General features: G+C 46.3%; 1 protein-coding gene across 2 annotated transcripts in view; it reads right to left on the bottom strand.

Moving 5' to 3' along the window:
• Nucleotides 1-26,853, bottom strand: part of Tmem131l (transmembrane 131 like) — a 146,694-nt gene that overhangs the window by 3,101 nt on the left and 116,740 nt on the right. The window contains exons 22-32 of one of the 2 annotated variants that reach the window (XM_013160335.3): nucleotides 25,091-25,277; nucleotides 24,706-24,891; nucleotides 23,717-23,866; nucleotides 22,780-23,405; nucleotides 11,199-11,347; nucleotides 8,912-9,033; nucleotides 6,533-6,699; nucleotides 5,187-5,372; nucleotides 2,271-2,349; nucleotides 1,041-1,123; nucleotides 76-196 (exon numbers count right to left, since the gene is read on the bottom strand). In XM_013160335.3, coding sequence (XP_013015789.1) covers nucleotides 76-196; nucleotides 1,041-1,123; nucleotides 2,271-2,349; nucleotides 5,187-5,372; nucleotides 6,533-6,699; nucleotides 8,912-9,033; nucleotides 11,199-11,347; nucleotides 22,780-23,405; nucleotides 23,717-23,866; nucleotides 24,706-24,891; nucleotides 25,091-25,277 — 2,056 coding nt within the window. The remainder of the gene's footprint in view (nucleotides 1-75; nucleotides 197-1,040; nucleotides 1,124-2,270; nucleotides 2,350-5,186; nucleotides 5,373-6,532; nucleotides 6,700-8,911; nucleotides 9,034-11,198; nucleotides 11,348-22,779; nucleotides 23,406-23,716; nucleotides 23,867-24,705; nucleotides 24,892-25,090; nucleotides 25,278-26,853) is intronic. The other variant, XM_063260864.1, reaches the window with a different exon arrangement.

Raw genomic sequence — 26,853 nt, 5'->3', positions numbered from 1 at the left:
CAAGTCAACAGCCTTCACACAGCCCCACAATAAGCCCCGAAATCACATGGGTGCCCATCCGGCCTGAGGCCCTACCTGCTGGGCACCGGGGCAGACTCCGGGACCAAGCCAGGCACGCTGTTCTCCAAGGTGCAGCTCACACTGCTGGTCACACACACAGGTTGGGGTGGCCACAGGTCTCCAGGCGGGTACAGACCTGGGGGAGAGTAAGGCCTGTCAATTCACCTCTTCCCCTTGCGGCTGTGGCGGCCCCTGCAAAGTGCACTCAACTCCTCTCCCAACAATGCTGCCCACACTGACAAAGCCTGCCCTGTGCGCAGAGAGTGCTGAACTAAGCGCACTGTTCTGATCCTCACTGCGGACGGTGCAGGTCGCACTCTGATCTGGATGACAGAGGCACAGATCTGGTCTCCCTGCTCTGCCCTCATCCCACCCTGCCGCCTGTATTTAACACGGTAGCCACAGAGACTGTGCTAAATATATGTCACATCACGTCACTGTCAAGAAACCGAAGGACTCTGCCATTTCTCCACTATTTACAAGTTTACAGTTAGCCTGCTACCAGCTTGGTCAGAGACAGGAGACTTTCAGCCCAGCAAATGGCATGCACGTCAGGGTACTGATGTCACTGTTCCCTGCCTCTGCAGCATCAGTGCAACACAGACAGGACAGGAACCCTGCCGGGCATCTCCTGCTACAGTCCCTGACACAGACTTGGCAGGGGGAAGCCCTTGAGCAATGCAGGAGACAGAAGCCCAGGGCAAAGGGAGGCGGAGGAGCTGAGCAAAGGAAAGGCTAAACCAGGAGAGCTGGAGGCGACCTCGAATAGGAGCACGGGAGTGTACTTCTGATCACTGCTAAGGCCCCTTCCTCCCCTCCCAGGGAAATCCAGGGAGCTCAGCTCTTGGTCTTGGCCCTGAGGCAGGCATGAGCAGGGTGAGCTGGAGCGCCAGAGGAGGAGTTGGGCAGCCTGGGTGTGGCCTTCACTACCCTGGCCCATGCCTGGCCTCTCTGCTTCCAGCTATGAGGCCCAGCCTCACCTTTCTCTTCCTCAGCACCTGTGGGCTCCGCGGGAAGGCTGGGGAAGGAAGGCTCTGTGTATGGTGGGAGGTGAATCACGTCTCTGAGGAAAGTAAGCAGAGGAGAATGGTGATGCTTCTGTGCTGAAAACGCATGCATGCATTAATGTGTCCCATCAGGTTTACATCTGTTCTTCCCGACACACATAGACATTAAAGATATAAAGGTACACCGCCAGAGAGAGGGTACTAAATGCCCAAGATCCAGGAAAGCCTTGCTTTGTGCTTTGTAAAAGACAACAAGACATTGAACCCAGGCTGCAAGGTAGCCCTGCAATTTCAAAAGAGACCAAGACCAGGCAGCAGCACTTGTGAACCCCTGCCTGGCTCAGGTTCCGCCTGCCTCTAAGGAAGGGACCGTGCAGAACTTCCCTGGTCCTTCAGGGCACTTACCCACCTGTTGTCATCCTCCCGTCTTATTGTGTCACATCGGGGGAGCTCTAAAGCGCCCCTGCTGCCCTGGAGCACTGCCCTCCCCTCATCCCGATTTACCCTGCTCCCGCCTCCCACAGTGGCCCCCCATCCCCCTCGGGGTCTGCGCTGACAATGCTCACAGAAGGGGAAGCTATGTGGCTGCCGCTGAGTATTAGGTAGCTGGGGCCGGGGCAGTGAAGTCTGTGGTGACCCTGCCTAGATGCCTGTCCCCGTCACCCTGCCCTGAAGCCTGTGTGTGCCGCACTGACACCGTATTCGAGAAGCAATGAATGTACACAGGAAGAAGCACACTGGCTATGGGCAAACACAGCAGCACCCCAAGGAACCAGCCCGGGGCTGTGGTTTCTGGTGCCTGGGGTTGCCCAGCGCTGCAGAGAACATCAGACGAGAGCCAGAAATGCATGCCTTCTCCCAGGCACCGTTCATTATCACTGGATCAGAGATGGTCAGTGTTATTTCCCAGCCAGCAAAGGGTGTGTGGCTTCCCTGCCATAGCAACTGTGCTCTTTCTACTGCAGAAATAACACATTTCCTAAAAGTGCCACTGGGAGAACAGAGCAACTGCACACACCCAGGCACACTGTGCTTCCTTGCAGGACCATTTCTTCTAAATTGTTAATATAACTAAGTTTTACTTCCCTGCATCCTTGAAAGCTTTTCATATTTTAACACCAGAGCAAAGCCCCATAAAGAAACACATTGAGAGAACAGGAAGAACACACAAGATAATGTAAAGGCTGGAAATTAAAAGCTTACGTCGGGTTGCAGATGTGATGAGAAAGGTTCAGGGAAACAGGGGTTCCAGAAGGAAAATCATTTTGGGAAACACTGTCTCCTGCATTTAAAAAAAAAAAATTATAGGTTTTTTTTAAAAAAGTAAAACAAATTCAAATGTATATATGCTGTATTAGGATTCCAAGATGGCTAGTGTTAATCCCAATGAACAATTTATTTTCACTTTAAACTGGTATTCTTACAGTCATTTAATTTTTTAAAAGCCTTTTATAATTTATCTTTTCATTAAAAATTAAACCATTTAAATTTGGATTAATAATACATTACATTGTAGAGAAGAGTTAAAACCACTATGTAATTTTGTAAAAGAACGTTTCTTGTGATAAAAGAAATATAGCTGTATATTACAGTATCTACACAGTGCTCCCTCCTTTATAAGGGAATACATGTCTACTGTAGGAATCTACAAAAAGTCAGAGTCTGAAGGAAAATTGTAAATTCTCTACCACTGTACTATGAACACTGAGTTATTCTGCCTTAACACCCCTTTTACAGGAACCTATCTGTATGTAAAAACTGGGAATTGCAGCCATATACTTGGCCTTTTTGGTGTTTTACACCACTACACTGAAGACATTTCCCTGCAATTTCATAATCTTCCAATGCAACTCACACCCAGCCCACTTCGCCGCTGGCACCAACACCACTGGCAGATTTTATCACTCATCCTGCTGCCCTTACCCTCTAAGCAGAAGCTGCCCTTTTATGTTCCTTAAGGCCATGGACTGACTTCAGAAAGCCTCACCTTAGGGCTGCCAGGAGGCCAGCGCCTCCAGGGTTAAGGCAGCATGTGAACGGTGTCTTCCTGTGCCCAAGGAAACCATCCCCACCACCAAGCCAGGTGCTAAGTGCTGCCCTCCTGAGTCCCTGCATTCCGGGAAATGACTGAGACGCTCCAAGCAGGGACTGGTCGTCCCTTGGACTGTAAGAAAATCTGGCCTTTCTACGTATAGAGTAGCGTATCCAGCAATGAATGACACTGGCGTGTGCAAGTCGCATTAAAATACTATGGGTCACTGGGAAATCTAATAGGTTGGGGAGCAGGTGTGGGGAACACGAGGCTGAGGCCGCTGGTTGGAGCCCCAGGCAGCCTCCCCAGGACTGTTTCCAGAGACCGAGGCTGGGCTCTTGGATGACACCTGCAGTAGAGCAGGAAGAGGATGAGTTTGCGCCGGGAGGTTCTCCGCTGCTCGCCTGGTCTGCTGACTGGAGCGGGCGGAGAAGGGGATACACCCGCTTGGAAGAAGCGCCCACACCCCAGCCTCTGCCCAGCAGACCACAGCTTCACTCCCTTGGCACATGGTCACCAGGACCGGGCAGGACAGCATTTGCCCTGCCTTCTCGGCGGCTCCTGGCAAATGCACGGGGTCCCAGGACGTGAAGGACAGAGCCTCCAGGCCCTCCCCTTTCATGAAAGGTAGAGAGAAAGCTGAGAAAAGCTGAGAAATCAGTTAAAAGAAAAGAACCCGTTTTTGTACATAGCTATAAAAGACAACGCTGAGTGAAAAAACCAACTAGGACTTGTTCTATATTTAAAGTAGGACTCCATCTATGCAAGTTAAAAATAAGCAGTTCTACATCTGTAATGGGTATATGAATATAAAAAAATCCGTTTTTATAGACTGCATTTTTTTGAGATAGGGCCCTGCTATGTAGTTCAGGCTGGCCTTGAACACACTATATAGCTCAGGCTAGCCTTGAACTCATGGCAATCCTCTTGCTTCAGCCTCTCAAGTGTTGGGATTATAGGCAAGCAGCACCATACCTGGCTATGAATGTAAAATTTAAAATGGACTAAGTATACCCCACATTCATGACACTAGACAGTAAGCCATAGAAGGGAAGTAGACAGATCATGATAAAGTATTTTTTCTTTACAAAAGAAACAAAAATTACTAAGCAAATGTGAAATAACTAAGTTAGTTGTGGATAGAAATATGTGTGCTGCTTTGATCTCTCTTCTGTCATTAAATTTCTCAAAAATAAGTGAGGCCAGGGGCTAGGGATTTAGCTCAGCAGCATAAGCTCCTGCCTTGCAAGCAAGCAGTCATGAGTTCGATCCCTGGTACCGATAAAAATAAAAAAGACAAAAAAAAAAAAAAAAAAAGAGAGGCCAGGGGCTGGGGATTTAGCTCAGCGGCATAAGCGCCTGCCTTGCAAGCAGGCAGTTGTGAGTTCGATCCCTGGTACTGATAAAAATGAAAAAAGACCAAAAAGAAAAAAAAGAGAGAGGCCAATGTTCACAGTAGCATAATTTACAAAAGCTATAGAAGCAACTGAAGCATTCATCAATTAATGAACAAAGATAACATGCAGACAAACCATGAAGTATTACACAGCCCTAAACACTGACACAGGCAAGAGGACATTATGCTGAATGGAATAAGCCAGTCACAAAAAAAGTTCATCACACTGCATGACTCTGCCTGCGTGAGATCACTAATGTGCCCAACTCCATGGGGATAAGTGCAGGAGAGAAGTAGGCCAGGGGCTGTGGACCCAGGGCCGGGAGATCGGAGTGTCACTGTTGGTAGGGACAGTTTCAGCCTCGAAGAGCAAAGCATCCCAGAGGCAGATGCAGCGAAGGCTGCACAGCAATACGGACCACTGACGTCACGACACTGCACCCTTCTGAGTGGCTCAGCTCACAGAACCCTGTGTTGTGTATAGTTTACCACAGTAAGAACCAGAGCACACACACAGCTCTTTGAGATCTGCATCCAAGACAAACGCCAGCACTAACAGGGTGCTCAGCAGGAGGAGGAAGAAGCTGAAACGCACAGCAAAGCTGCAGAGCTGCAGCCCCCTCCCCCTCTGTGAGGAGATCTCGAGAGCACAGGCTGGCACATGGGGGCACAGGGCCACCCCAGGACTCACTGGACAGCAGAAAGAGCTGTGCGTCCCCCGCGGGCTTCCTGTCTCCATCCGAGCTGCCACTGCTGCTCCAGCTGCCCCAGCTGCCACGGCTGGCGCGCACACTGCCCGAGGAGCTCCCGCTGTCGGAGCTGGAGTCAAAGCAGAACTTGTCTGCACACTTCCTCTCAGGCTTCGGGCTACGGCCCTCTGGAGGGGTGAGAAGGAACAGTGAGGCCATCTCAGCCTGGTGCCATGCTGACCACTGCAGAGGGCAGGTCAGGAAGACAACAGGGTCAGCTTTAGGACCCACAGCCGGGCTCTGCGAGCAGGAGGCCTGCAGAAGTCCACCGACACACTGGGCTGAGCTTCCTCTGCCTGCGGATGAGTAGTTAAACCTGATTGGGAGCTAAGATGGCCAATGCCCAGTGGAACCTCTGTCTAAAATGTTCTTGGGGCTGGGAATGTGGCTCAGCCACAGAGTCTGCCAAGCATGCAAAGGGCCCTGGGCTCAATCCCCTGCTGGACCAAAACAATAAAATGGCTGGGCCTGGTGGCACATGCCCATCCTGTGAGTTTAAGGACAGCCTGGGTTATAGAATGAATTCAAAGCTAGCCTAACATACATAGTGAGACCATTTCCAAAAAAACATTTTAAAAAAGGAGGAATCAAGATTCATCACTATAGGTACAAATTCCTGATAATTAAAGTGATCATTACGTATACCACAATTGTACCCAATAAACTTTAAACAATGAACAAAATAAAGTGAAGATAGTTCTAGAAATAACAAGTACTTCTATTGAGAACACCAAGGCTACTTTATTAGACTAGAGATTTATAGGTAGTTTCTGCCTCTCTGATTCAAGCTGTCCATTAGTCAAAATATTACTGACACGTGGTTAACAGAACCTCTAAAAAGACCAGAAAAATACACCAGAGCAAGGAGATGAAAGAAGAAGATGGAGAGGGCGTGGCTGGTGGGCCCTCTGTGGACACCCTTCAGGGAAGGAGGTGTGTGTGTGGGGGGGGGGTTCACATGCCCCACCCGAGCCCTCGAGCCTCTCTCCCCACCCTGCCCACCAGCAGCAGGTGGCCCTCTGGGTCCTGCTTGGGGATCCCGCAGGCTGTCCCCACGTAGGCAGTGGCTGCTCATGGGTGGGCTAGGTCAAGCGGGCGTGGGTTAGATTTCAGCGGGAGGCAGGTAGCATGACAGGCCTGCCAGAAAGAGTCTTAACCCCCGGCCTCTCCTTGACAGCTTCCCATTAGCCGAGTAGCTGGCTCAGTGACATGGAGATGGCGCCCTGTGCACACCTGACACCTCCCCTCAGGAGCAGACTCTGCACGCTCAGCCCCGTGCCTCACATACCTGCCTCCCTCTGTGCAGCAGGGGAGCTGTCTGAGGTCGCTGAATCCGCTTTACAAAGCTCCCTGGTGTTTTCCTGCATGCACCAGCTCCTGACATCACTGTCTCCACTCAGCTCGGCCCTCTCCATGTCCCCGGACACGAGTTTTAGTTCACTCTGCTCAGAAGGCCTGGAGGAGCCATAAAAATAAACAGTAATGTTTAAAAACCATGTTATCACCTGCAACAAACCTGTCCTTCCTGTGAGACTCACTGGCAGTGAACATATGAATCTGGGACACACAGAGGCCTTCTCTTCTTGGTCTGCTGGAGGAAGAGAATGACGGAGTAAGGGCCATCAGTGAGAAAAAGGCCTGTGGGGCAGGGCAGGGGTTGTACAGGGCTAGCCTACAGTGTGGGCAGCATGCATGAGGCCCGGGTCCCCTTTTGCACCTCCACCGAGGAGAAGCCACATTGCTACTGTGGAACATAAATTAACGTATTTTCGTATTTTAGAGTGAGGAAGAGTTCCACAAGGGTGCTCGAGGTCATTACTCTCGTAGCCACTACAGCTTTCCTGACAACACACAGTCCGCAGCAGTCTCGGCAACGCCTGTTCCACAGACAACAAGGCGGATACTGTCAGGCCTGGCACTGGCCTTGCTCCCCCCTTCATTTTCAGCAGTGAACCTGCTCCTTGCTGCCTCCCAGAAGGCATGGACTGCGAAGCACATCCTCACCCACCGAGCAAATGCTTGCTGATGTCCCTGCCACCCCAGGATGTCAGAGTTAAAAAAAAAAACCTCTCCTGCTAAACCTCGAACCCCTTGTGAGGAGAATCGGGACACAGCTTTGAAAACTGTGATCTGGGATCCCGAGCGCTCTCTGCCAGTGACCAGAGGACCCTGCGTACTCCAGCTGCGGCACCGAGTGTCAGGCTGTCAGGCCTGAGATGCAGCAAACCATTTCCTCAGCCCACAGCCTCCCCGGCACCTCTGATGAGGGCACAGAGAGTTTGTGGGCAGAAACAAGACAAGGCAGCCCAACAATTGCCACATCCTCAAGACATGGTGAGTAGCTGCAGACTACTTTGAAGGTTTTTTCTTAACAATTTATTTCTTCTACATCTCAAAAATCTGCTTTTAAAAATGCACTGTATCATTTTATTGGTAAAACTGCATTCTTCTTTTAAAACTCTCTACATGCTCATATCCAGGAAAATGGCACTCTTTAAAATGATCTCACAGTCAATCACATCTATGAAGATACATGTTAAAAAACTCCAACAAGGTCTGACTTTCTGTAAAATACTGCAGCTTTCAAATAATTTAGTTCAAATAATCTAGGTTTCGATGCAGAAAAGGACCCTCAATAATGCGTCTGGTGCTGTCGTTGATTAGCAAGGTGTGCTGAGTCTTTCACTCACATCTGCCGACTGCTTTCTGTGAGCCGGGTGGAGGAGCTGTTTGGGAGCCACTCAGACTCTGCCTGTCACCCGAGAATGCACATGGTACCCCTCAGGGAGGGGCAACATGCTGAGCTGGGTGATGGATTCTGAGCCCCTTTGGGATTGGGGGACAGATGCAAGGCTGGCCCCACTTCAGCTCTGCGGGGTAGAGCGCAACCCACACTGTGAGGTGCTGAGCAAAGTCGGAAACCCAGGCCGCCTCGCTGCGCTTGTAGGGACAGGGAATCTTCTGACAGCAGAACTTGGGAGACAGGCTAAGCTGCGAGGTTGGGAAAGCTCCCGGGCTGAAGGAAAATGCACAGAAGCTGTGAACCGAGTTGGGGTGAGGACCTGAGGCCAGCAGGGGGCCGGTGCTGTTTGTTCACACCCTGAGCAGACCTGGATTCATAAATGCACAGACACACACACGCACGCTATTGATCTCTAGAAAAATCTCAAGTACATGATACCTTATCCCCAAGGTAGGAAATTCCCATCAGATTAGATTCAGGAGGCAATCTCCTTTATTGGTGGCAGCAATCATTCCCACCAAACACCATGTAGCTCCCTCACCTTACAGACAAGTGAAGGCCACCCCGGGGACTGTACACTCCAGGGAAGCCGGGTCCCAAAGTGCAACGCAGTGTTTCGAGCCTGGGTGGCCGAGCAAGCTGTGCACACGCTGGGACCTAGAGATGGAGGCCGGCTGCGCCCTGGGCTCTTACCAGCATTGGAATCGCAGGCCAGAGAGAAGCCTGGGCACAGAGGGCGGCGCAGGCTTTTCCCCTAAAGCTTTAAGGTGCTTTTGAGAAATCAAGTAAATATTACACATATATTTCAATCTCAAAAATCTATGTTACCTTCACCCATAATCTCTTCAATTTACAGAAATAACACCTCACTGCAGCACGCAGGACTGCACAGTGAAAACCTAGAGTTCTGACAGCATGACATACCTCAAGACCTGAGCAAGGGCCCTTTTCTTGTTTTTTCTACATGTTCGATTTTTATTCCAATTTAGATTTTGTACAGTTCCTTCTCTTTTCTCCTGCAGCTTCTTCTTCCTGTAAGGATCTTCCTGCAAAGGAGGAAAAGGTTGAGTAGTTTAAAGTGACCCAGCGTGGAGAAGGTCCTATGACTATTTTCCTTTTCTTAACGTCTGAGGACCAGATACAGCCACAGTCCACAAATCCTAGTACTGGTGAAAACCAGGACCGATGCGCTGCAGGCTGTAAAGTGCGTTCACTTCCCTGTTTCCCTCAACCCTCCTCAGAAGGAGAAGAAACAAACTGCTATTGGCTACAGAATTCCTAAGGGCTAAGGAGGAAAAACATCTGCTAGCAATTTCTGACCAGCCGGCCCTTGGCTTCAGTGGCCGTAACCTGCTGCATCGTGGGGCACAGTTCCTACCGTGGGAAAACAAAAGGTTACAGCCCTGCCGTGGGGAAGCAGCTGGGGTTGTGTGTTTCTGATTATAGATGGCTTCAGGAGAGCAGTCAGATCTCGAAGAATGTTCCAGACTACTTCAGGCTTCACAAGTAAACAAAGCAGGACACTGTTAGGTTGTGAAAACTTCCATTTCATGTATATGTATGAAATACATACAATATACATGGTCAACATAGTCTATATTTAAATACTTCCCATTTGGGCTTTTTCCTCCTTTCAGTGCCGGGTGGCCTACCCCTGTCTTGCCTCTGTGTCCAGCCTTCTGCTTCTGTAACGGTCACTGTCAGGCCTGGCACCTCTTTGGTACTGACTTGTCAGTTCTTCACCAATGCTGCCATTCTAAGCACTTCTCAGGGTAATTGCTTAAATCCCAACCCTCCAAGGTACAACGGCTAGAACGGTCCCACTTTTCAAAACTGCTTTGGAAGATACACAGATGGGCTTGTCACGTAAGTCAGAATTCCTCATCTTCTAGAACCTTGGAGCTGTCTTTTGCAAATGGCCATGTGAAAACAGATGGCAGCTCTGCTGAGAAGTCTCACTGGCTCTCGTCTGGTCTCCCTTTCTCTAACCCTTTCGTCAGAATACAGGCCTTCCTAACACCCACCTCTGAGGGCAGCAGCACCCTCGCCAGAAGACAGCTGGCACCTTGTGCTGCCCCCGCACCACCACCACCTCTCCCCACTCCAAAACACTCAAGGCTGATCCTGCAGACCTTATTTCAGTTTTTCTTCATGAGCCAACACACATACAAGAATGGACAGGTGATGGGAATAATTTGTAACACCAGGATCATTATCTTATAAATAAAAATTTAGGATGCACTTATATAGGAATGTAATGTAACAAAACTCAAAGGAACTGCCAACTTTCAAACAACTGCTTCTACAGATGATATATTGATTCCTTAAGGATCTCTCTAAAGTTTTAAAGTTACCACCTTTTTAAACTACAAGTTTTAATTTATGTAACATTAGCTATTAAGAAGGAATAAAATTAAAGACTTGTTTACACCTACCTCTCAATTGAACTTCCTATGTTTTCCAGATATTACTACTTCTACTTGTTTATATCTGCCATCTTTCCCTTGGTTATAGTTACCGATTACTTAGTCTTAGCTCTGTATATGAAATGGATGGAAACTCACCAACGAACCACCAGCACAGCTTCTCCAATCATGAGTATTTTTATTCCTGTCTTGGTTGGGGATTTATTAACTTAGGTTTTCAAGAAAGGCTCAGTAGTTTCATCTGTGTTTCAGAACATCTGCCTGTTGCCTCGGTACCTGAGTTTAAACTGGACTGGACATAATCTCTTTGTTCACATTTTCACTCTCTCAAAGACACTGTTCTTCTGTGTTCTCGCATTTTGCATCCCTATGGAGATGTCTGAGGCAAGCTTAGGTTGTGTCTCTTTCCCGACACTATGCTTCCAACTCCAGTTAATTTAAGTAGGATGTGCCTATGTACAAAAAGCAGCTCCGTAACTGTATACTCTGTAACATGGATACTGAGAACAATCAGCAGAGACCATGGTCTAGTTCTGCTCCACTGTTACATAACTCCATTTGCTCAAGAACAGTTTTGCTATGGAGTAAAAGCTACCTAGTTTCTACTACTAACTACTAAACTTATTTTAGTACTTAATTTCTGAAAAACACATCAAACTTACTATTATGGATTCAAATACATTTAAAAGTAAGCAATAGACTTTCTAATAGAAACATGTATTCTGAGCCCTAAATATGGGTAGTGTTCCGTACACAAGAAAAAAAAAAAAAAAAGAAATACAGACCTCCACTGAAGGTATGTCCTGTTTCTCAGAACATATGTCTTCTTTAGATGCTTTGTGAATCTTCTTTTCCAAAGAAGACTTTGTGTCAACTTTTTTCAAAGTTTCACAACTGTCTACTTCATTCTTGACAGGCACTTGCAGGTTATTTCCTTGAATAAATAAAAACAATTCAATTTCAAGCTGATTTTTTCCATTCATAATCCCTATAATAAAACCTCTTTTGCATACCAAACAATCTCACTGGGTGTAGTGAGATTTAGGCTTAGGGACTGTTTTTGACACCTAAAATGCTTCAGTAATTTACTTTTTTTACAGGTAAAAATACACCTAAAATAAAGTTCTACAATCTTTATAAAAGGCCAAGCAAAAAGCTTGGTGCACAGACACCAATATTCACTGCAGTATTATTGTTCACGATAGCCCAAAGGCGGAAACAGCCCACACGTCCACGCATGGACGAATGGATAAGCAATGCAGGAACACCATTCAGCCTGACTCACTGCATAACAAAGTAAACATACTTAACCCTTCTGAACTGTACACTTAAAAGGCTTCAGTTTTTTCATAAACCAATGAAATCCTGGTAAATGCTACCACATGGGTAAACCCTGAAGACATCATGCTGAGTGAAATAAACCAGACGTAAAAGCACTGTTTTGTCCAAGGGTCGCAGCACAGTCTATAAACCAGACGCAAAAGCAATGTTTTGTCCGAGGGACGTAGCACAGTCTATAAACCAGATGCAAAAGCACTGTTTTGTCCGAGGGACGCAGCAAAGTCTATTTAGAGGGAGAGAGGAAGTAGAAGGGATGTCCCCAGGGGCTGGTGGGAGTGAGTGAAGGGTTTGCATCAGTACAGAGCAGCTGGCCAAGAGGATGGAAACATCCTGACCATGGATAGCAGTGACAGTTGTGCAACAATGTGAGTATCCTTGATGTCACTGAATTTTATAATTAAAACAATTAAAATGGGAAATTTCATGGTACATGCATTTTATTGAAAAGCTTTTTAAGTTATTATAAAGAGGAAGAAAGATAAAGATTGCAGTTTTAGTCAGGACTCCAGCAATGATTAGTTCTATAATCACAGTCTTCGTTTCCTCATCTACCAAGATGGACACAGCAGGACTTCCACTGCCCATACCACTGGACAGCTCCAGGGAGGCCAGCAGACACGCACAGAGGGCAGAGCAGCCCCATTGGGGAGGGAAGGCTCCTCCTCTGCAAACACAACCTGGCATGCCGGGCACAGTCCCTGCAGCCAGGGAGCACAGAGGTCCTTTTCCTGTCCTCACTGTGGTATGGGAAGTTTATGTTTGAAATCCTGTGAAATGTTACAGAAATCCTGGCAAATTAATTCCAATCTACCACCCCCAGTGCAACCTGTGGCAAGAATAACGACCCTAAGACATAGTTCATAGTTCAGGGCAGCCAAGGAGTCCTGAGTCCAGTTCAGATGAGGGTTCATGGAACAAAGGTTACAACCAGGGCCTAACCCGGACTTTATTAATTCATGAAGAAGGGAGTGGCTAGAGGATAAGTGACTGTGAGAATGGCAGGAATTACATGAGACTACCCTGGCATGCCTCCCTGAGGGACAATCAATCATGACAATGCCCTTTTAGGAAAGGTGCACACCTACTACATTACTTGCTTCCTCTTTGGATCAGTATTACCTAAGTACTATTCTTGCAAATTTATGGGTTGATCTTAATTTTGTTCCACCTTATACCCACTTGTCTTACCACTTACTTCCGCACTGGATTGATATTACCTACATGACCATACCTGAAATCTTGTTGATCACAGTTTTGTTCTGCCTTATACCAATCTTGCAATTCTGCTCTATAAAGCTTTCCGCTGTAAGTGAAGTCCCCAGCACCCACTTACTGGGTCTCCTTCTGTCTCTCTTAAACAGGAGGCTTTCTCTCAATAAATATTTTGTATTTTTAATCTCCATCATTCCCTGGAGTGATGCATTAAAAATGCAGTTACTTTCCTAGCATCCTAATGTTACAGGCAGCTGAGTTAAACTGAAATATTATAGGCAGTCAGACAGGGCTGGGATCTTGAAAGAGTCAGTGCATAAGACCAGATACCTTGCAACTATGGGGGAGACAAGACACCTCTGCTGTGGGCCAGACCTCAAGACAAAAGACAAAACAAATGCAACCCCACCCACAGTAATAAACATCAGGGATTGATATTCTAAATAGATATGGATCACCTTGAGGAAGCCAGGAGTCACTACCCCAACCCCCTAAAGGAAGTCACTGCTCTCTAGCATGACCACTTGCTACTTGACTCACTTCCCCATTTGTCCTGATTTGGTCAATTGTACCTCAACAATTAATCTTATTGGTTAACCATAGTTCTGTCCCACCCTATGCCCCTCTGCCTTGTAAGTTTCCAGGTTTTCCATCTCATCTCTTGGTTTTGCTCTATAAAAGTCCCAAGAAAAGAAAGTCTTTGGCAACCTGCTCGGAATCCCCTCTGTCTCTTAGACAGAAGCTTTCTTTCTCTCAATAAATATATTCTGCTCTTAACTTCTGTTGCTTCTAAAATTCATTCTTTGATTTTGGAGAACATGAACTCATACTGGACATATAGTTGGAAATTTCACTGCCCTGTGCCTGCCTAGGCTGAGGAAAGAATCCAGGCAGACATCCACAGGGGTGCCTCATCCACCGTGTGGGGTGGTGCTGCTTTACATTCATTTTCACACCCAATCCCCACAATCCCTAGTGGTAAGTCAAACTATTCCCCTTTTGCAGATGCAGGGGCAGCACAGTGCATCCCCAACGTCTGTCCCAGTCAGTAAATGGCATAGCAGGTTCAAGGCCAAAAGCGGAATGCGCAATGTCGGACTATCTCTGACTGCAGACAACTAGGCTGTATATCTGGAGTTGACAGAATCAAAATAATCAATGGTAAAAGTACTATAATCATGAGAAAAACTAGTGAAACAGTAGGCCACGGATTAACGTACAAAAAAGCTACAGCCTTCATGAATACAAAAAACAGTTCAAAAGTTTCAGGATCTCCCCACCCCTCACTCTCAAACCCAAAGGGGCACGATTCTCTCCTAAAATCCCCTGGTTCCTCTCTGTGGAGCTTCCCTTTGTTAGGAAACTTGCATCTTTTACAATTTTTGTGGCATTAGAGGGAACTGGGAGTAGAAGGAGGAGCTAGGTCTAAGTGGGGTGAGGGGATCTACAGGGGTCCTGCTCAGGATATGGTGGCAGGCATCTGTAATCCCTCCGATTGCGATCTCATACTTTAAATGGCTCTGATGGCCTCTGGCTTCCTTTGGTCTCTTTTTTCAGGAACTCATCCTATTCCCAACTCAAAGACTACCACCTTGGCAACTCCTCCTCCATCAGACTTACTTCACTCTCTAATGGCAAGCCAGCCCTGCTTTCCTTATTTGTAATGGTTTGCGCCAAACCTTACTGGAACTCAGAGCCCCTGGATAGGGGTCATCACGGAAAACTACTTGTTATAAACTGCTCTCCTCTATGCAGCAAACAGTTTCAAGCAGAAGGGACAAGAGAATTTATTAGAATCTTACTGAGGTCTCTCAGGAGGCAAGAGCCTCTCTCTCAACATTCAAGGTGAACCTTTTTATTAGGTTAGGACAGGCACACCACGATGTTGGGTAATTCTATAACTGGCAAAGGACACCCAGCCAATATGGTGCCCTGGGCATGGAACCCTATCCAGGTAGAAGGGTTGTGGTTCAAAGGGGGAAATTCAAAAGTCCAAAACAGTGGTACCAGTGTCCACCTAATGTCTGGCACCAGGATCAGAGGAACCTGGCTGTACCAGGGGATGTCCTCATGGTCTAACTTTCCCTCCTCCTGTCCACAGGCCCATCACAGGGATGCTTTGTCTCTTCTACCTGACTCCCTGCCTAGATGCCTCCTCAGATGCTGGGATAAATCTGGTCTGGCCTGTGTACCAGTTAGGCACCTCTAACAACAACACAAAATATAATACTATACTCCAAATTAGTCCTTTTGTAAGAGAGAGGAAAAATGGCCAGCGGTATCTTACATCCAAGCCTTGGAGGCCCTGTGTTACGGTTTGTGCCTAGATGTCCCCCTAACACCTCTTTGGTCATGGAATGTAGGCCTTTCAAAAGTGTTTGTGATTGATTGAAGGTCCAGTGCTGGGATTATGGGTGTGAGTGCTACACCCATCCTGGGGCAAATAACCTGCATACAATCTAAGGGAAGGAAAGAGGCTTCCCCCTCCCTTTTGCTCTTGTAGCTTTTGGTGCTTTACTGGGACATCTGTGGATAACTGGAAAAGGCTCATTAAATACCAGCCCAGCCTAATTGAAAACCCAGACATCACTTTTCAATCTTGGGTAACTCTAAATCCAGCTACCCTCCTCTTCACTTATTAACAGAGCATGAGTGCAAACAAACCACTTCCCAAAATGATGCCACCTGCCTAAGGGTGGTCCCTTAGGGTGGGGTCCCTTAGGGTGGCCCCTAAGGGTGGCCACTGACAGGATGACAGACACCTGGTTCACCTATGGCAGTAGTTTCATAAAGGATGGGGAATATACCACAGTCAGTCCAACCCAGTCACTGAAGCAAGAGGACTCGCTCCTGGGACCTCAGCCTGAAACAGAACTTACTGCTCTCAGAGCTCTTCAACCTGCCCAAGTGAGTCAATATATACATTGACCCCAAGTACACCTTTCTGGTCTCACATGCACACGCTGCTGTTTGGACTTCAGACCAGCCGCCAGGCACCAAAACATGGACCAGATATCCTCAAACTCCTTGAGGCAGCAATCTCCCAAGCAAGGTAGCAACCATTCACTGCTGCAGACATCAGCTTCCTTAGACTCCGTCTCCCAAGACAATTCGAATTTAGCTCCCAAACAAGTGCCCTCCAAAACAACACTGGCCATTCTGGTGATCCCATTCTAAGACCTTAACTTAGAACCTGGGTATTCTAGGGAAGAGCTTCAAATGATTCATCATGAGGAATCCAAAAGGGCCAGTGGTGGTACGTGGGACCCTAGATATTCTGACCATGACAGGTACAGCAGAATGTCACTGAGTCCCTACACAATGCCTTCTGCCTACGGCAGCACATGACTGCCACTATGGCACATAGGCTTTTTACAGAAATCAGAGTCCACAATGCTGTAATCCAAGTCTGCATCCATCTGTATCCTCCCTAATCCACAGGCCCATCCTCCCCTACTGCTGAACCAATGCATAACAGAAGATCTCCCTGGGGGAAGACTGGTAAACAGACTTCATTCACATGCCTCCATGCCTCAATGCAAGGGGTATGCACATCTTTTGGTGTGCATAGAGACCTTTATTGGGTGGACAGAGGCTTTCCCTATCAGATCAGAACAAGCCTTGGAGGTGGCAGAAACCCTTCTCAAGAGGTAACCCCTTGGTTTGGACGACCTCGTCCATTCGGAGCAACAATAGGCCCTCTTTCACACCCCCAAAACACAGAGCCCTCCAAGGCTCTGGGAATTAAACACTGCCTTCACACTGCCTGGATTCCATGGTCCTCAGGCAAGATCATACAAGCCAATCAAACTCCTGGGCAGGCCTTAGCCAATCTGGGCCAGAAAACCCACTATATGGGGCTCCTTAATGAGGCTGGCCCACCCCCAAATTCTAACTTAATCTTAGTCCATCTGAGACCCTTTATGGGAGAGCCTTCCAACACATGACCTGCCTCCTAACTTCAAAACCTTCTAACTCTTCCAACTTGTCACCCATCTGTGAACCTTTGAGAACCTTAACATGACCTCCTCCCCTCAACATGGAAACAAAATTCTCCCATATCCAGAGGCTAGTAACAACTGAGGTCAGTAACAACTGCTGCCAAGGACCAGGTTCTAGTCAAGCACTGAAAGGAGGCTCACATCAGGAGCACTCACCCTCAGGTGGAAAGGCCCTCACACAACCGTCTTAACCACAGCTTCTGCCATCAAGGTACAGGGGACTGACCGCTAGGTTCACCTCTCCTGGGTACAACCCCAACTGTCTGAAGCACATACACACACAAAAAGAAACCGTGATTCTCATGAACAAATGGAAGGCCTGAAGCTTCCTTTCAGAAAAGAAAAACACCCACCACCTAAGTCAGATAAGTAATCGGTTTGCTCCATCTAGATGGAAGAAGAAACTCAGCCCCAGGCTGGAATATTCTATGTAGCGAGTTCTGCCACTCTGTAACTTGCCACAACTCACTTTTGTGATCCTAACCTTGAGTTACAACATGACTCCTTCTGGAATGTTCTTACTCTTCTTTGGCCTAAGATTCTCTTTAGTAGCTCAAGAATTGCTTCTAAAGCAGATGATGAGGGGTAACTACCTATACAAAACCTTAAATCCAACTCATCTCTTACTGAAGTCCACTAATCCCAACTGGCCAAGGACTATTGGCTATCTTCCTCCTCTTCCAGCCACTACACTGCAGTGTCTATCCCAGCGTGGCTCTGGGCTACCAGAAAGATGATCTTCTACCCCAAGTGACAAAGGTGCAGTACCCTTCACTTACTGTCTTTAGATGGCCTATATGATTTTAAGTTCAGCAAAATGACCAAGGCAACCTCTCTGGAGAGGGCTGTTACCTTCCTCAGATACTGCCAGAATAGTCTTACCCAAGTTTTTTCCACAAAACCACCCGTTGGGGCCCAATATCTATTCATGCTTAAATTCCAGATGTACCTTTCTAAAATGAGGAATTAAGACTGGGACTAGGCTTGGGATTTGGGCACTTTAAAAGACTTCCTTTGCAAACAAATCCTGACAATAAAATCTTCACAAGACCATGCCAGTCTCCAGATATCCCAAGCCATGTCGTTTAGCTGAATCTTGACTGTAACCTACAAATGACTATATAATGAGGTTTTCTGCACAATGGAGTACTACTCTGTCTCACTGAAAGAGACAAAAGTTATCTGCAGGAAAATGGATGAGCCTTGAGATCATAATGTTAAGTGAAATAAGTCAAATGCATAAACTTAAATACTGTATGGTTTTTCTGACTAAAAACCCAAAAAATAAACAAAGAGAAAAATATAAGACAGACAATAGGATATAGGGAAGTAAGTCTTTTGTAAATAGGAAGGGGATCGAAAGTCAGAGGAAGGGGGATGGAGGGGACAGAGAGGGATGAAAAAAGAACTGAGAGGTATTACATCCATGCATCGACTCTCCCCATGAAGTATAATTGTTATACACTGCAAACACAGGCTAGAAACCAAACCAAAGCAAGCCCTGTGCAGTCTCCATGGAATCAGTCTCCGGACAACAAGGATTAGAAACAGAAGGCCAAAATACTACCACGGGAGACCCTTCACCTGTGCCTCTCTGTTCCCATGGATCGCTGCTGTTAGCCCACGGATAGTAACTGTCTGCTGGGGTCTAGTTAGGAAAACTCGACTGGACAGAGTTAGCAGATACCAAAGAGAAGTGCACACAGGGAAACAGAGCCCCAAACACTTCTTTCAGATCCTTTCAGCCTGACTGGAGCTACATTAGCAAGGTAGGAAAATTAAAACAATAACCTTAATTCAAATATTTACACTAAAAATAACTTCTGTCTTAAGACAGGGACTTCTGTTCCCACGTGGCACTAATTCCCACTTGGGTCTCCAGCACTGGATAGGAATATGCACTTTGCTTATCTATCCTGGACATCAACAAAGCTAATAACCAATCCCTACCAATCCCACGAGCCACCAGGATGAGGATCAAGAAAGCCACAGAACTTGTTTCTTCCCTGGTGGGTCCAGGAGTAGCTTCTGGAATAGGCAGGACTGAACAGTCCTCTCCTATTGCTGAAAGTGTCTTAAGGATCTGCCAGACCAAAACTATCTTGAACCCTGTCACCCATCAGAACCAAACAGATGCACTATGCTACAAAACCAGGGGGCCAAAGCCTCCTGACCACTGAAAAAGGCTTCCCAGAGGAAAACCGCTGCCTCTCTATCAGGCTGCAGGAGTGGGAGTAGTCAGCTGGCAACACAGAAGCCAGCCGACTATTCTCACTTAACAGATATTAAACTACAGATAATGAGGCAAGGCAAGGGCTCTGTGGTCCAGAACCTTCCTCAGCAGGAAGCACGCTACACTTTCTGGCTTTCACACAGAGAGCACAAGTGGGGGCTGCGTGTGTTCCCCTCCTAGTGATGAGTGATGCCCAGGGCCAGAGCACACTACATGATGCTTGAGATAGGGCAACAAAGACCTCCAAAGCTTCCCTGAAAAAATTCCAAAATTGCCAAGTAGGACACAGGTGCACTAGAGCTCCCTGCTCCCAGTGGTAACCTGACACTCACTAGAAGCTCACACATGGAAAGCTTGTCATACAAACAACTCCAATAGTCAGTTAGGGAAAGGATGTGCAAGATGCACCAGCAAACTTAGCACCCCGCAGGCCAGCTGCTGACCACACTTCACAGAGGGGGACGAGTGGCACCGTAACACAGCACGACACTTCAAGTTCCGGCCTTCTGCATTTGTGCCATTCTCCTTCCACCTGCGTGAGCCCGCTCACTCCATGTGTACTACCGCTAATAAACTTTGCTGCTGTGTCACTGTGTCCTTGCCATGTGCTACATAAAACTCTCTGTTTGCTGCACAAGAGAATCTGTGAGCCCATCCCAGTAACCCATGGCAACAGCTTCCCTGGCCATCAGGTGCCTGTTTGCCATCCATCAAGCTACTACAATACTTTCCTTCCAAATTTGACCTAAGAACTCCAAACTCTTAATGTCAATGGAAACTAAAATTTCTATTTTCAAACTACAATTACTTCCCCAATTTTCTCAGTTACTTTTCTACTTACTTTTAACATTTTAATACTTTAAATTTTTAAATTGTCAACTGATGGCATGTAATTTGTTCACTTTTTGCCATCTTTGATGTTTTCCTAGAACAGAGATATAAATCTAAAACAGTCAACACAAAACACATTCACCCCTCAGAACCCATAAGACATCGGTTCCAGCCTCCCAGCCCCAAATCGGAGAATGTGCACGTCTCTCGTATAAAATAGCACAGCACTTGAATACAGCCTATATGTATTCTTCGGAACACTTTAAATCATCTCTAAATTACTTACGGCAACCCAATACAATATGAATGTTACGTAGACAGCTGTTATACTATACTGTCTGGGGGAAAATGATAAAGTGGGTACAGTTTTGAGTATTTACCATCCCTGCTTCATTGACTGCCCAGGGGTTGAATTTGTGGGTGTAGAACTCACAGACATGGAAGTCCTATCACTGAAGGGACTTCCCCATGAGGATTCTAATGTTGAAATAATTCTCCAGGAAAATACAGTATGGTGAATTAGCATTTTTGAATTAGGTGATATCAACACAGTGGAAAGGTGAAGTTTCTCCACCAACTTCTATTTGATCTGATCCAACATCACTTTGATACTACATCACATGATGCTGAGCTAACAAAAAGCACTTAAAAAAATTTTTTTTGTAATGAGATTCATTTCCACTTAAAACATTATGAACATAGTAATAATCTACACAGAAAGGATTCTGTCTTACCATCTACACACACTAACCGTGGATTTACAGACTACAGGTTATTCACATCTACTGAATGAAATCTTATCACACAAAGTAATGTGGGCTCAATGACTGGCATTAAACATCAAGAATCAGACAAAAAGACCTTGATGCACAAATTCAAATCTATTACGCATTCTGGCACTATACATCCTAATCCTTACCTCCACATTTCAACCACATCAAAACACCAAGACACAGCAGCCGGTCCCTCCCAGCCACCTGCCCACAATGCACAGGCATATTCATCAAGACATCTGAGAGGCACAGGGGACCACGAAAGCAGCACTGGTGGGAGAGTGATCCCCTCAGACAACTACTGTTTGAAGTGTTCACAGAGTTAGCCTATGTTAAAGACCACCCAGACTTAAATGGTTCAAAAATAGAAAAAAAGAAAAGCCCAACAGGATCATTAAAAGTTTGCCCTTTCATATACATTTGTAGTCTGGGCCCTAGAGAAAACATGTCCCAGAAACAACAGACACCCCACTACCCTACCATAAACTACCTGCAGAGAAGATATCTGGTTTGGTTTGATGACCAGGGCACACTCACTACAGGTCTCTCCACATAGACACAGTGCAACCAGCAGCTAGGGGAAATGGAACCAGGAACTGCTAAGAAGGATGTGCAGCTGCCCAAAGCAAGTTCCACTCATAGGACTTCAACTTTCTTTTCAGTCAGAAAATCCTTTCATGGAACATTCAAATTTTAATGTAGGTTTTTATGACCCAGAAAAAGGTCATTAGAATTAGTGGATCTAAAATCCTTTTGTACCTTCTCTGCAATTCAAGGAGTGAGAAACACTGTCACTGGCCTTGGTTTGGATAGACAGTGCCCTCCAAAGGTCTACCTACTCAAGGCTTGGTCCCCAAGATGGTGCTATCAGGCAGTGGTGTGGATCTTTAGGAGAAGGGCATGGTCAGAGGTCCTCGGGTCACTCAGAGCATGCTCTCAAAGGGGCCTGTGAGACCCCTGATCTCTGCCTCAGGAAATGAGTTTTCCCCATACGGATTCCCCTACATTTTTATCTGGCTCCCCCACCAGCCTGAAACAATAGGGTTGCCTCATCCAGGACTAGCACTCCAGAATACAAAAATATTTTCCATGTTAATTGCCTCAGGTATTTCATGGCAGTAACATGAAGCTAACACAACTTTAAAAAATATTAGACAAGCAACTGAGCTTTTCCATCAGATACAGCAATATGCATATTCAAATGGTCACTGCAGGTATGGAGTCACTTGGAAGGCTGAGACGAAAGGCTGAGACAGGAGGCAGCAAGTGCGAGGCCAGTATGAGTCCATGCCTCAAAATGTGAAGGAGTGAGGATGTGGGTCAGCAGCATAGCCCCTGGGTTCAATTCTCCTCACTACAAAAACAATCTTCAATATAAGAAAAAACCCAAAAGGCACAGAGACAGGAAGAAAGGGAAGGCACAAGAGAGAACAGGTCTCCGTCAGAGGCTAAAGGGACTGCGTGACACCAATCTTCTTTGCGTGTACTCTTCCCAGCCTTGCTTGCTGTGTTTCTGTGAACTGTACCTGCCACATGAGGACATCTGTCTTCTTTAAACCAAGAGATCCTACTAAAGAAGAACCAAGGCCAGGGAATATGAGATTGTAGCAGCTATTAAATAAACACTGCATGGGCTGATTAGATTTTGCAAATACTGGAACCTGAAAAAGCTGAAAACAAATAAATAAAAAGAGGTGTTCAAGTCTCCCTCCCAAAAATAAGATACAACCCTCTAAATTTATATATCAAAAATTAGACCTTTAAACCTCAACATTAGGCACTTGGTCTTAATACTCTGCCTGACAAGTCATATTTCAATGTTTATACCTTTGCTAAAACTCTGAGTGAACCAAAGAACTGAGCATATGCAAGGAAAACTAATGGTCCTCGGTGAGGGAAAAAAAACAACAAAAAACCCATCCAGAACATGTGAGGGGTGAAGAGGAGGGAAGAATGAAGGAAGAGAAAAGATTACCATTGTGTTTCCTGGAAACTTCTGGCAACTCTGACTGCTGGTACTGAGCTGAGTTTCTTGCCAAAGGATTTTCAGGTGGTTTCTTAGAGGTCTTCAGTGGACAGAGCTCTGGTTCCTTGAGCTCAACTATGTTTTCTGAAGTTTTAATGTCAGTTTCCTTAGGAAACATACATGTCTGTACTCCATCCTTCAGACTGCATTCTGAAGAAGCGCTACCGACAACTGTGTTTTTCAGTGTGTTTTCTACTTTATTCAGTAAGTTTTTGGGGAAGCTTAAGTCCTTCTGCAGACTGACATTCATGCCACTTGCATATTTGAGGCTGACCCAGCTCTCACCCACGTCGTCAGCGCAAACGTCTTCTTTCGCAGCAGACAGCGAGCTGCCCAAGGCCAGAGTCTGCTTCTCCTCGGGGGCAGCGCTGGCACTGCTGGCAGCAGACACGCTGGCTTTGTGTCTGCTGTAGTAGACAGAGCACTTATGCTTCTTCTGGGAGTGGCCATGGGTGGCCGGGCTCCTCTTGGCAGCATTCTGCATCCTGCTCTGTGGGGTGCTCACCGGGAGGCAGCTTTTGCCCCTGCCCTTATCAGAGGGGCCGTAGGGATCGAGAAAGGTCTTGCAATTACTTCTGGATTTGAGAAGAAAATCATTTCACACAGAGATAAACCAAATCAAACCCCACTTCTGTTCCTACATCTGCGGGAAAGAGGTGGCAGCTGCCAAAGTGTGTATTAAGGAGTTCTACTTTCCCTTCTAAAGCCTGAGGGGGCCTCTGAGAGTGAGTATGCAAGTGAACTAAGGCTGTTCACACAGTGACATAAGTGGCAGGAAAACAAACTTGGAATCAGTGTATATTACTTCAAATAAAATCAGAAATGAGTATGATCAGGAGAGAACCCACACACATGCGTGCACACACACCCACACACGGATTCTTACTTGTGAGAATGGGAGTCGACTGCATCCACTGGCCCACTGTTCTGCTGTGAAGAAGAGCAGGCGTTCTGCCTCTGTCTTGCTTTCATGAATTCCATAAGAATGTACTGCGCTTGTTGGAAAGCTATCAGGACCACACCTAACAGGGACAAACTGGGAGGGGAACAGCAGCACTCATCAGGGCAGGCTCTGGCTGGCACTGAAAAGACTAGCTTCAAATCTGGCACGGTGGCGCATGCTTGGATTCCCAGCTCAGGAGCCGGGCAGGAGATGGCTTAGCTTAGGCCAGCCTGGGCAATACGGCAAGATCCCATCTCTCTCCACCAACCCCCCCCCCAAAAAAACTGAAGGTGTATAACTGAAGACTGGTGAATGACGGAAGGGAGAAGGCTGAAGATACAGCGTTAAACTATCATTAAGATGGATGACATCATAATTTCTGATGTTTCTTAAAGGTAACAAAAATCTTGACTTTTTAAAAACGTGTGTTTATAAGGCTGACATTATAATTCATTTTTTAAACATACTGCCAGGGTAAAACCCCTTTAAAGGGGTCATTTTGGTATTACAATCTCAAACTATCACTGCAGGATGCTAACAAGGATGAGCTATTAAGAGTAACACTCAGATCTCCCCCATAACTGCCAATAACACACACAGAATGCAAGTGTCCATTACCAGGTCCTGTGAATCTCTAGCAAGCAGATTACTATTATCTTACAGCCAGTTACTGCCTAGATCTTTTGCAAAAAGGAAGGGGACCGAGAAAAGGAGGAAGCAGGGAGGGAGGGAGATGAGGAAGGAGAAATGAAGAATGAAGATGTGAGACGTACAGGCAACAACTCTGCACAGTGAATATACTCATTACCAACTGCAAACGTGGACTAGAAATTTTTTTTAAAAATTCTTATGCTTTGACTCTACTTGGGCAGTCTGTTGTTTTCGAGCAACTCTCTGCTTGGCTACTCAGTGTGGGAAGCATGGAGATTTACCTGACAGAGAAGACTGTGAGCCTCCAAAACGACTCCTCCCAGCTGGGCCCGGGAACCACATCTGCACACAAGGGCAGCAGGTGGTGAGGGAGCGTCACATTGAGAGTGAAGCGGAATTCCAGCTCTGCCGCGGTCACCAGCGTGAGCTCCCGAATGACCCAGGAAGAGGTAAAGTCAGGAGTGAACCTGGTAACAGGTGAGTCACCTTCATGAACTTTTAATGGTTTCAACTTTAGTCAGGAAGTAAAATTACTCTAACAGCAGAGCCTGTCATTTTTACAAAACCACTACATAAAACGAACTCAAGAGGCCTTACCAACAGCAAAAGCCCCTTCCCTTCACTGTTAAATGTATCACAAAACTGAAGTTAAAACCCAGCACTTACACAATGCTGATATCACGGGATGTATTTGGGTTCAAGGAAAACTGGTAACAATCCAGCACTTCAAAGCCATAACCTTGGCAGTTATATCCATTGATTTTCAGGGATGACACAGTTACAGGAAGAGGTCCGATATTCTCAACTTTAAAGTTCTTGGTAATAGACAAAATTTGCTTGCTGTCTTTGAGTTCTATAGAGGATAGAAAGTGTAATCTGATATAGAAGAGCTGCAAAATTTGTTCAATATAACTTACTGAATCGGTATGTACTGACTCAACCAAAACATAATATACATTACGAGAATGTGAAAGCAGTTCGACATAAGCTTCAAGCATGATTTCTAAAACCAGAATTTCTGTTGCTGTCAAATTAGATTGTAATATTACCAAAATACAACACAAAGAGTTCGGATTTTTCTGAAGTTAAATGCTTTGCCTAAGAAATCAAAATGTCTCTCAGAGTGAGGGGCAGACCTTTCCAGAATGTATGACCTCTGCGCATTAGCTGAAGCAAGGTCAGATAAGACAGAAGGCCGGGGTTTCTTCGTGGGAGGACTGGCAGCAGCTAACAGACAGGTGTGGCTGGGTTCCTTTCTCAGCCAGCTGCATCAGACCACAGCCTTTTGGTCCAATCACATCTCAACACGGTGCCCAGAGGTCTCCATAAAGACCCAAGTGACAAGGCTGGAGGGCCTCTGGACAGACACCCACATGGAAGTTCACAGGAAGACCAACAAGGACTCTGCCGGCTAGAGGGTGGTGCACCCCAACTACATGGGGACAGAACTCCTGCACCCTATGTGTTTCTTCCTCTGAAACAGCCTTTGTCGTCTATGGCCACACCACCCGGAACGCACCAATACCCTTTGTAGGAGAGTTGAGATGCGTACACGTCTCTACGTGGAATATAATCATTATGCACTGCAAACACGTTCTAATAAAAACAAAAAATTAAAAAGAAAAATATGCAAAAAGTACCCTCTGTAATAACTGGGTAAAAGTGAAATCCTTCTCTGGGTTCTGCACGCTGTTCTAGCAAACCCGAGGAAGGCGTTGTAGGATACCAGTGTGCAGCCTGCCAGTTTCAGAGGCCTGGACCCGAGACCTTGCAGGCCTGAGCAATGTCTCTGGCACACAGCGGTAGAACTGAGAAGGACGAGAGGACACCCAGCAGAAGCTTACTGCAGAATCGCTAGCTGGCACTGGTGCAGAGAAATCCTCACCCCTTCCAGACCACGGAAGTGAACTGTGTTCTGAGTGCACAGTAGGAGAAACTGAATCTGAGTGGCTTATCCTCCTGTCTCACCAGTCACATACACAGAACACTTCCATCACCACCACCAGTTCATGTGCTCAGCACACACCTAGTCTTCTCTCAGTTCATCACTCTGGAGTGACCCTTTCATTAAATAACTGATGTCCAGATTAACTGCTTCAATTATTTATCTCAAATATTTGACACAATACTGCTGACTTAGTAATTACACTTTTTCTTCCCTTTATATTTACTATTTAAATTGAGTTAAATATCAAGAGTTACTAATGCAGGATATCTGATGCTCAAACATTGGCCTGGTTTAATGAATTACCTGCATCAATACAATGTGTTAACTTTTTTTTTGAGACAGTCTCACTGTGCAGTTCAGCCTGACCTTGAGTTTCCTATGTAGCCCAGGCTGGCCTTGCACTCACACTCATCCTCCTGCCTCAACCTCTTTAGTTTTTTTGGTGTGGTTTTTTTTTTTTTTTTTTTCTTTTTGTGTGTTT

Source organism: Cavia porcellus, unplaced genomic scaffold, assembly GCF_034190915.1.
Source record: "Cavia porcellus strain 051 isolate PalLab524CR breed Dunkin Hartley unplaced genomic scaffold, mCavPor4.1 scaffold_14, whole genome shotgun sequence".
Taxonomy (NCBI): domain Eukaryota; kingdom Metazoa; phylum Chordata; class Mammalia; order Rodentia; family Caviidae; genus Cavia; species Cavia porcellus.
Note: the sequence above shows the minus strand (reverse complement) of the source record. Positions and strands in the feature narration are given on the sequence as shown.